The sequence below is a fragment of the Amphibalanus amphitrite genome, unplaced genomic scaffold (assembly GCF_019059575.1).
Source record: "Amphibalanus amphitrite isolate SeventyFive unplaced genomic scaffold, NRLGWU_Aamphi_draft 001664F_arrow, whole genome shotgun sequence".
NCBI lineage: Eukaryota > Metazoa > Arthropoda > Thecostraca > Balanomorpha > Balanidae > Amphibalanus > Amphibalanus amphitrite.
Genome location: NW_024883157.1, coordinates 119,869 through 130,442, shown reverse-complemented (window position 1 = coordinate 130,442; position 10,574 = coordinate 119,869). Strand labels below are relative to the sequence as shown.

At 50.9% G+C, this 10,574-nt stretch overlaps 1 protein-coding gene across 1 annotated transcript in view; it reads right to left on the bottom strand.

Moving 5' to 3' along the window:
- Positions 1-6: 6 nt before the first annotated feature.
- Positions 7-10,574, bottom strand: part of LOC122374504 (serine/threonine-protein kinase SIK3-like) — a gene marked incomplete at its 3' end in the record, with an annotated part of 37,230 nt that continues 26,662 nt past the window's right edge. The window contains exons 11-16 of the mRNA XM_043353300.1: positions 8,884-9,082; positions 6,383-6,557; positions 3,780-3,892; positions 3,160-3,342; positions 1,272-1,387; positions 7-74 (exon numbers count right to left, since the gene is read on the bottom strand). Of these exons, the coding sequence (XP_043209235.1) occupies positions 7-74; positions 1,272-1,387; positions 3,160-3,342; positions 3,780-3,892; positions 6,383-6,557; positions 8,884-9,082 (854 nt within the window). The remainder of the gene's footprint in view (positions 75-1,271; positions 1,388-3,159; positions 3,343-3,779; positions 3,893-6,382; positions 6,558-8,883; positions 9,083-10,574) is intronic.

Genomic DNA, 10,574 nt, shown 5'->3' with positions numbered 1-10,574 from the left:
CGCTGCAGAAAGTGGCGCGTGTGTTGCAGCTGCAACTCCTGCATCGTGGTGCTGTCCACCGACCGGCTGTGTTGCTGGAAACGGCAGGCACGCGCGTCAGTCACACGAGCGTGCCGTAATGCTTCACAATGAATCAAAACGCGTCACAAAGCTTTCGGGCGTCCGTGAGTGTAAAATACGTTTAATAAAATCACATACTGTGAATGCGTCTCGATGGATCAAGCTATGTCAAATAAAGGTTTCCAATGAAGCACGAACCACTGGAATACGCCAAGATGTCTCGTTAAGGATCATCGATACATCACCAAACGTCCCAATACGCCAAGGCGTTACAATCATGTATCCAAATACATCACAGCAACAACAGACGTTTCTGTGTGCATAAAAATGCGTCACAAAATGCATTGCAATCAGGATCAAGTTATGCCAAATGAAGGCATTCCAAGGAATCACGAAACATTGGAATACGCCAAAAGGTCTTGTGAAGGATCAACAATACATCACCAAACGTCCCAACACGCCAACTTCGTGACGATACGTCAAAACGCAACACGATTGGTCACGATGCGTTACAATGCGCCGCACAGAGGCACGCTGTCCCCCGGTCCGCCGTTTTCATCCTCAGGGTAGTTAAATCCTTCTCCTCCACGCCTCAACCCTCTGTTCCGGGCTGGACGGACAGCTTATTTATGCCATGCAGGAAGCTCCCTAGGAGCAGACCCGTAGCGGGGTGCGGTGAGTGTCAGGGGGCTGGGTGGCCTGTCCACTGGATGGGCTCAGCCCCGACTCACTAGGGTCCCTGCCCAGACCAATGTCTCCCCCTCATTCCTATCATCCTTCCGGCTCTGAAATGGTCTTGTTAGACCCAAAGAGCCTAACCCAACACACAAACAGAACGGCACGCTGTCAGCACATGGCCAATTAGAAACAAGGTGACGCTGGGCCGCTGGCAAACAATGGGAATTTTTGTCGTGCGCGAACAGTGACCTTACCCACCGGCTTTGTCAAGAGCGAGCCTAAAATAAACCAGAACTGGCACTTAAAGTGAAAGGGACAGAACCTGACCAAATAATGAAACACTCGGACTTGGAGGGACGGGGTTGCAACCAGCGATAAAAAAGGTTTGCATTACCTTACAATAAAGTTCCTAAGAACAGTAACTATTAAGGATTATCCAACGAAAGATGTCGCGTTAACTACTGGCTAATACAAACGAACTACTGTAGAAACTGACAGGTAATAGCAGCTACCACAGCGTCCCGCCCGCCTACCTTAAGCTGTTCCAGTTCCCGTACGGCGTCCTGGTCTTGTCCCAGCATTGACGAGTCGCTCACACGGCGGGTGTAGCGGTCCGAGGGAATACGTAGCGAGTTGGGGTAGTGGCCGCCTGCCGGGCACCGGGTCACAGGTCAGCCGCAGCGGTCACGGCAGGGGGTCACGGGGGTAAGGGGGTCAACGGTCAGCGACAGGGGTCACGGCAGGGGTAAGGGGGTCAACGGTCAACGACAGGGGTCACGGCAGGGGTCAGGGGGTAGGGGGTCAGCGGTCAGCGATTGGGATCACGGCAGGAGTCAGCGATAGGGGTTATTAGTCAGCGACAGGAGACAGGACGTGTCCTGAGATAGGGATTGAGGCTCATGGGTTAAGGATCAGGGGTTCAAGGCTTCGGGAGTTACTTTTAAATGTCAGAGGTTACACAGTACGAGTTAAATGTCAGAGGTTAGACTTAAAGGTCATGGGTAATTGGGTCCGTGCGGTTACGGTGGTGTAATGAAAGCTGTAGAACAGCCGGCGTGAGGTGCAAACACACACGTAAAATGACGGGAAAGCGACAAGTGACAGGAAAATTGAGAGGATATTGTGAGGTTGAATATAACGAGCGGATGGAATGTTTTGCCATAGTCTGCAGCTCAATTGACGCCTAGTTTTTCGCTCACCAAGGGGCATATTAATATTCGCAATTATCGCTGAAATGTTACTTATGCCATAGCTTACACACTTAATTATGCTATTATTGTCGCTTCTACTAAACACCAAGCGATAATGTGAACAATGCTACGCTTGATTAATCACTTAACTACTATCAATCAAAGAACAAAGATACACTTCTACGTAGGAAAACACATAAAAGAGAGCACACGAACTCTAAAAACATCAGCCAATCACAGAAACGGCATGCACTAAACACAGCCAAACCTGTAAAATAATAATTAGCCACAACACATCAGCAAACATCTAACAAAAGACCATGCCAGCTTGACAGACTGCATGCGGATTGAAAATGTCATGCGGGGCTGGTCCAACCGTGACGCTCCACGCCGGCTGAGCGTCGCCCGTGACCACGGCGGGGACCGGACCGGCCGGGACCACGCCGGTCCGCCCGGGGACCACGGTCCGGCCTCGACGGTCCCGCCTGACAGAGCGGCGACCGGTCAGACTGCCCGCTAGGGTCGGTTGGTGGACGCACAAACAGCTGTTAGGTTTGTTTGTGTGTGTTTTGCGTATGTAGTTATTTCTGGGTGTTTGATTTGGAGATGTAGATACCCGAAGGTTGTTTCTTCATTAGACAAACACTATTCTTTAGAATTGTGTTTTTCTATTAGTTTAGAAAGCGTCATATAAATGTACTCCTGTGGTGACACATACCGCACGACAGATCCCTTGCAGCCTGGTGAATATAATTCCTTGACCATCTTAAGATAAGGGTTAGAGTATCACGGTATCAGATTACATTAAAGGACTATCGTCTACTATACCACCACACACTTTTCAACCACTCGGCCCCAATTGAACCCACATCGCATCCATTCATCGTCACAGCCACCCTTCAAACAACAGCAATCACCCTCCTCCCAAATTCAACGCCATCACAACCTAAAACAATCGCCCGACTTCCCAGCGCACACATACTCTCCCCAAGCCTGTCTTCATCCTTCTCTCCTCTCCTCCACCACTCTCTCCCCGAATCTCTCATGCTCCCCCTCTTCCTCCGCCTCTCTCTCCCTCTCTCTCTCTCCCTCTCTCTCTCTCTCTCTCCTCTCTCTCTCTCTCTCTCTCTCTCTCTCTCTCTCCTCTCTCTCTCTCTCTCTCTCTCTCTCTCCCCTGTCCTTCACCACTCAGCTCACACCATCCTCCTCCCCAGCTCTCTCTCCCTCTCACCGTAGGTCGTATCGGTGCTCTCTCCGACTGTAGGTGTATGAAGAGTGGAGTTCTCCAGGACCGGGGACAGGCCCACCGTAATCAGACCCGTCCTCCTCCGCCGGCCGTTACCGTCGGCGCCAATCGGTTGGATGCGCTGCTGTGTGATCAGCGCTCGCTCCAACATAAAGGCAGACGCACTGCCTGCTGTCCACCCGGTTGGGGTTAGAGACACGCACACACGAGCGTCCCCGGTCACACAGGAGAGGAAAGGAACAGTGCGGCCCGGCGGACGGGCCGAGCCGGCGTGCCAAACTAAAACTGAGGTGTGCTAAATAGGAGCAAAACAGCGAACACCAACAGGCTACAGGCAGGGGCTCGGAGAGAGAATGAGCCAACAACTAAACGACAAAACCAGAGCACGAGGCGATAACTAAAACGGTGAAGTAACACCGAGCGAGCAGTCGAAACTAACAGAGTCAACATAAAACATCGATACAGATTGATACAGTGGCTCGGCTGGGCCATGTTCCGTGAGGGACACGAAACGATAGACGGGCGCAGCCAGACATCGACATGCTTAGTGTTCTGAGCGACCGAGTCGGATTCGGCTCGCGAGTCTGACTCAGAGAATGGCTGACCTGAAGGCGGCTCTTTGAGGCTGGGCCGGCGGATTTTGGTGCTACCCGCGCTCCCGGCGCTGACCCGTCGTTCGCACAGTGAGCTCTCGTCCAGGCGTTTGTCGTCACCGTACCTGGTGGAGACAGAGACGGAGACGGTTAGATACGGCCGACAAATACAGTCAGACGGCCAGGAAGGGCCGGCAGACGCAGTCAGAGACAGACAGCTGGGTGTGCTGATACAGAGACGGAGACAGAGAGGACCGACAGAAGATGAATGCACTAATACAGAGACGAAAGACGGTTAGACGGGGCCAGCAGACACAGTTAGAGACGGCCCTGTATTATCTATGCGATTTTCTGGTTAACATATTATAGTAACTTCCAACTCATGCTTTAAGGCTGAAACAGACTCTTTCCGCATTCAGGAAATCGCATGCGAGAGCCTATTCAAATACATTATAGTTCTTCCCGCAGCATTCGCATCCGGGAGGTGCGTGCGATTGATGCGAGCGTGCTTCCATGTATTTGAATAGGCTCTCGCATGCGATTTCCTGACTGCGGAAAGAGTCTGTTTCAGGCTTTGTACCATTTTGATTACGAGACGTAGAATAATTCACAATGAGGCCAAACGTTAACAACAACAATTTACACATCCAAAATACGGTCACAGCTGGACGTCTTCCACCCAGTTTAGGTCAGAATTATTGCACCCCTCCCCTTATGTTTCTAGCGAGTGACAGCATCAAAGTACCGGGTCGTGTTCCACATTAATATCCGGGAGGTGGACAGCCGTGTCTAAATTTGGCGAAGCCGCTGACATCATTGATTCCCCACACAGTGTTTCATGACCGGCGCGTTTTGAGTGACGTTGAGGCAGGTAAAACCATGTGACATTCAAGCACAGTGTGAGCCAAGCCAAGGTAGCGAGGCAACGTAAAATTTCAACAAATTCATAAAAAACATTATAGCTGAACCATTACGTTGATACACACTTTTTCTCACAATACTTTTCTACATTTTTCCTACATTTCAATTATTTGATTTTGCGGCAAACAGCACTCTTCTGATGGACGACCACATCTTATTCAGTATTGCTAAAAAACTATATAGTTTGCAGATTTCTTAAAAAGCAACAACAACAAGGCAGAAAAGTCTCAAGAGATAATGCTGATATACTGCGGTCTGCGAACGGCAAGTCCTCGCAGTCATGCCGCAAAAAGTAACTCAATAGACCAATGATCAACACAGTTTTCAGGATTTACAAGATCGGGTATCAAAGAATGGGTTGATAATCGACTTGAGCAAGCACAGAGTACCTACACCGATATTTCAAGTGCCCTCGAAGATTATCTGAAGAACGGTAGCTTTATATAGAAGCAATATGATTAGCACAATCGTTCTTTGGCCAGCTAACCCCAAGCTGACTAATAGAAACTCTAGAGATTACCCTTGACGTAGCATGACTGTACATATCAAAGTGCGCTTTTTGAAATTGTTTTTTATGCAACTCTCACAGACGTAAAGCTATTACGTTAGATAGCATATATGATCATGAGAGAAAAACAACAACTGGAACAGTGCTGATTGCATGGCGCGTGGTCTTCTCGTGATATCATTAGTGAACAGGAACGTGCCGCACACCACACACGAAGTGATTTCGTACTACAGTGTGCGTTACGAGCAAGACGACCACTGCCCATTTCAGACCAAGCATTTCGAACTCTTGAATACCATCCTCATAGTTCCGTCTTTTTCTCAAGTGACGTAGTGCATCCATTGTGTTTTCCATTGCCCAGTGTTTTCCATTGCCTCTCGTTCAGCCTTCTCTTTTCTAATGTCTAAAATGTCAGCCCCTAATCAAGTAGTGCCAATCCCTCTTTCGTCACTTATAGTCATACCCTACTGATTTTCATTGCCTGAACCCTTCTCCCTTCCTCATTCGTTATCGCATGCCTCCTCCCATTCTCCCCGTGACTCAAACCCTTATCGTCCATATCTCACTTCACATGTTTGTTTCCCAATCCATGCCCCCCCCCCCCCTCTCCTTCCTTACACTTTTCCCCGTCTTCAGGTCTCATCTCATGTTATCCCATTCCTCACATGTATATTATTCCGTACTCCGTAGTCACCTACGTCACCCCATTGCCTCTCCTAGTCCGTTCTCACCTAAATTCCCATTGTCTCACCCTATCGTCCAGCCATGTATCACCCCTTTGTGTCCCAAGCCTGCAACACATCACACTGCATCCCAAGCTTCGTCCTATTGTCCCTCTTGCTCCAGCTGTCTCACTCCTTGTAACCAGGGCTTCTCAATGTCTCCCCTGCCTCACTCCATCGTCTCCCCTGCCTTGCCTCAATATCTCCCGTGTTTCAACCAATAGTCTCTCCCTTGACTCACTCCCTGGTCTCCTGTGTCGCAACCAACTTCATCGTCTCCCCTTTCTACACCCACTGTCTCCTTTGTTTCAACTCAATAGCTGCCGTGTCTCATCTGTTGTCTCCTTTGTCTCACCCCACGACTATGTCCTGCCTGCACATTTATCTCCCTCCCGTGCCTCCCCACTATCTCCCGTGTCTCCCCGCTATCTCCCTCTTTCCACCCCATCATCTCCCCCTCTCACCTCGCTCCGCCATCCTCCATCTCTCCGTCTGCTCCGGGCGCTCCGGGCTCGGCACCGGTCCTCTGCAGCAGACAGAGCTGCTCCTGACTGGCCGGCTGCGCGGCTCCGCCCGGCTGCCGGTAACTCAGCTGAAGGTTGGCACCGCCGTCCGAGGCGCGGCGACCGAACCCGCCGACTGAACGAGAGGAGAGCGAGGCAGGGTCAGAACTCAGAGGTGGGTCGTGAGACGGCTAGAGGTTACAAGGGTTATGGAGGGACGACAGATGGTAATTATCAAATGTATGTAGAATGTCACACCAATTATGACAGACATTGCCGCAAAATGTTTTGATCCCTATCAAGAACGAAAAAAGCAAATCATCGTGAAAAACTAAAAACGCTTCTAAGAGCGACTTACACCACTCAAGTCACATCACATATCCCACGTCACCACATGCCACGTCACATTATATCACAACGACGCCACATCACATTCACATCACACTCATGACTCACATCACTCGTTCGCCCGTCACCGCCCACGCCGCGCCGGCCGGCCGGGCTGTCACGCTGACGGCAGCCTACCCCACGTGTGCGGCCCGGGACTGAACTGACCGCCGGCCGCCGCGCCGGCCCGCGCGGCTCGCCCCGGATGCCACCCAGACCGGCGGCGGCCGGCGGCCGGGCCGCACGCTGGCGGGCGCGGCGCGGCGAACAGACTCGCGCTGCGCTGTGCCGCCGGCCTCTGCTGTTCAGCTGTCTGTGCCCCTCCCCCAGCTGCCATTGCAACTGACGCTGCTGCTCCCGTTCTGATCTGGCCGCTGCTGCTCCCGTTCTGATCTCGCCGCTGCTCCCCTGTCCTCCCCCTGGTGCTCCCATCGCGGCTACCGTACCCTCCCCTCCACTCCCCATGCTGCTCTGCTGCAGGGAGCAGCGCTCCACAGCCAGGGGCGGACAGTGACACCAAACCCCAGCCTGGTGCACGGGAGCACAATAACGCTGCCCGCACCAGCCAGCCATCGAGTGAAATGTCACCGTCCGGGAGCCAGCACAAAATCCTGAGCGGGAACAGGACAAACATCTGACATTTTGAGCGTGGGATCATGATGAGCGCGGTAAAGGTCACAAAATAATGGTCATCAATGTTCGGTGCATGGCAGACGGGACAAGTCACGGCCACCATGACAACGTAAATATTCGCTTTTAACCAGATTTTACTGATATACAAACTGTGTCAAGGACGTTATACGTAGGGTGAACGAAAAGTTTTGAGCCTAACATAGTTATAGGTGACGCAGGTTAATGAAACTTTGGTCACATGTTTTGCCACTATTTATATGTGTGGACACCAAGTTGTGAAGTTCTAGCACTTTATTTTCTTACTTTTAAAGCGCATTGAATCATGGCATTTTTGTAAGCGCTCGCAGTGTCAATGACGTCATATTTTTTGTGAAGCGTCATTATTTCAGTTTTTCTTCAGTTTTAGAAGGAAACAGACACCGAAGGATGCCAATACTGGTCAAAAGATTTAATTTGAGAAAAATCGGAAGGTTCAGTAATGGAATTGACATTGCATCCCAGGAAAAATACGCTGAAGCATTGTCCTGTTGAAACATGACCAATTTTGTCAGCATTGCCGTTCTGATCTTCCTGATATTCTGACAAAGACGCATCCGTGGGTCGTCATAGGATTGCCCAATTACAGTAAGACCCTTTGAAAGGAATTGCACTTGCAATACATCTAATTTATTTCCCCAATTACGGAACACTTCCCTCCTTGTTATGACTGTGGCATTTAATTTTTCAGATGAGAGTAGCGACGTGGTTTCACCAACTCCACAGTCCCTCCAATTTTGGATTCTCCATTTTCACCGAACGGGCAATCTTCTTCACTTTGACGGGCTCTAAAATCGAAACAAGTGCTAGGACTTCAAAATTTGGTGTGCATTCATATAAATAGTGGTAAAACATATGACCAAATTTTCATTAACCTGCGTCACCTGTAATCGTGTAAGGCTCAAAACTTTTCATTCACCCCACGTATGTGGACTCATGGCAGCTAGACGATGCCTTCAACGCTTTATTGTTGTACTGATACGATCTAGTTATCAGCTGAGCAGTACGATATGCTCCAAAGTGTTTGTATCATTCAACCCACTCAGACCTCAGGCCTCTCTACAGCACCTAATCACTCTTTACTGCAGAGCACGTCCTCTCACATTGCTCTCACATGCCCAGATCCCGGTACAATTGAACAGCACAGAGCTCGGCTCACATTGCCATTCGACGTCTCACTCACTCACTTACTCACTGATTGACCCACTCACTCACTCACTCACTCACTCACTCACTCACTCACTCACTCACTCACTCACTCACTCACTCACTCACCCACTCACTCACTCACCCACTCACTCACTCACTCACTCACCCACTCACTCACCCACTCACTTACTCACTCACTCACTCACTCACTCACTCACTCACTCGCTCACTCACTCCTCCCTCGCCACTCTACTCACAGGCGCCGAGCACAGTGGGCGGTTTGAGCAGATGCTGATCCTTGGTGCTGAACCGCTGCGGTGGCTGGTGCTGCACCAGCGGCAGGTTCTGCGCCAGATTCGTCTGCGGCAGCACCGGGTACAGACGCGCCGCGCCGCCGCCGCCGCCCACGCCGGTCGGCACGCCGTAGCCCCAGGCGGGCGGAACCCCGAACGATACCTGGTGAGGGGGAGAGGGTTCCGGTGTGTTAGCGGGTGCGGGACAGGCAGTTTACGGGAATAGCGCAGAGATTTGGAGTCCTGAGGAAAGTGTGGAGGAGAGAACAGCACGCGCATCTGAAACAGCGCTGGTATTTGATGTCCTGGGGTGGATGCTGGGGTGGGGTGAACCAGGGTATATTGAACAGCACCCAGAATACAAAATTACAAAATTAGCGCCGATATTTGGTGTTCTGGGAGGGAGAATGTGGCGAACACTGGACCGCACGCGGTATAACGAAAAAAACGCTGATATGTGGTGTCCTAGTGTGGAGCGTGCAGCGCGCGGTATACGGAAATAGCACCGCCGCCCGGCTAGGTGCCTGTTCCGGCTGCACAGCAGTCGTGACAACACAATCTAATTGGCATCGCGTTAGGTTTCGGTATCTGATTTCGCCAGAATGCACGACTCGACAAAGCTAGTAATTACAAGTGATTACCACAGATAGGTGCTATGTAGCGAGGGTTGGAATAGGCACTGAGTGGAGGCGCTAAGATACAGTCCATACTTTGCTCATAACGAAAATATACATGAACAGGATCATGGTGGCACTCCTCTCGTGCATTTAGGATGAGATAAACAAAGGTATCAGCTATTGACCATTTGGAGGCGGCAAAAATAACGGATAGTTGGGGAATGGACTACGATTTATTTCGCCATTTATAGACTAAAACCCTGACAGATCAGATTATCAATAGATAAAAAAACGTTTCAGTCTCAAAAGATACAATCAGTTGGAAATCAGAACTTACACCTTCCCAAGGCTGCTGACAGCACCTAGCCCGTCCCCGCAGTTCCTGGACAGCCAGTCCCAACCCGGCTGCCTGACGCTGCCACGCGCAAGGATGGCTACCCGGCCGTGCGGCCGTGACAGCTCCACGAGTCGCGTAGGAATGCTAAACGCTGCAGCTGGTGACTAACAATGCAGGACCGCCCGGCGAGCCAGGCTGACCGTGTCCCCATCTACACTGCAGCACGACAAACTAAACATAGCAGCCGGCGCGCCAGATTTCCGCGTGCAGTCAGGTGTTGAAAGGATAACGGCCAGCATTTTCAGTGGCATTTGCGTACGATCACCGCCAAACAAAACAAACCCTCTGGCGTTCTCTATCAAATATGAGTGGGAACCGCTTCGCCTAGCGTTCTCGGCTAGGCAAAACTCTACAGGCGTTCTCACCAAAGTAGGCACTGAGTTACCAGGCAAGCTCATTTGGCTTCACACAACCTTCCTAAGCGTTCTCACCTTACCAACGCTGTGTGCCTTGACGATAGTAACTGAATTTGTTTGAGCGCCGTCCCACTCAGCGTTCTACCTTAAGCGAGCGCCGGCTCTGCAGGTTTTCAATTGAACTTGTGTAAGCGGCAAGCGCCACGCCTCCCGGCATGCGTTCTCAGTTGAGTGATCGTTGCATCGGACAGCGTGATCACTAAAGCAAGTGGCTAAGTGTCGCAC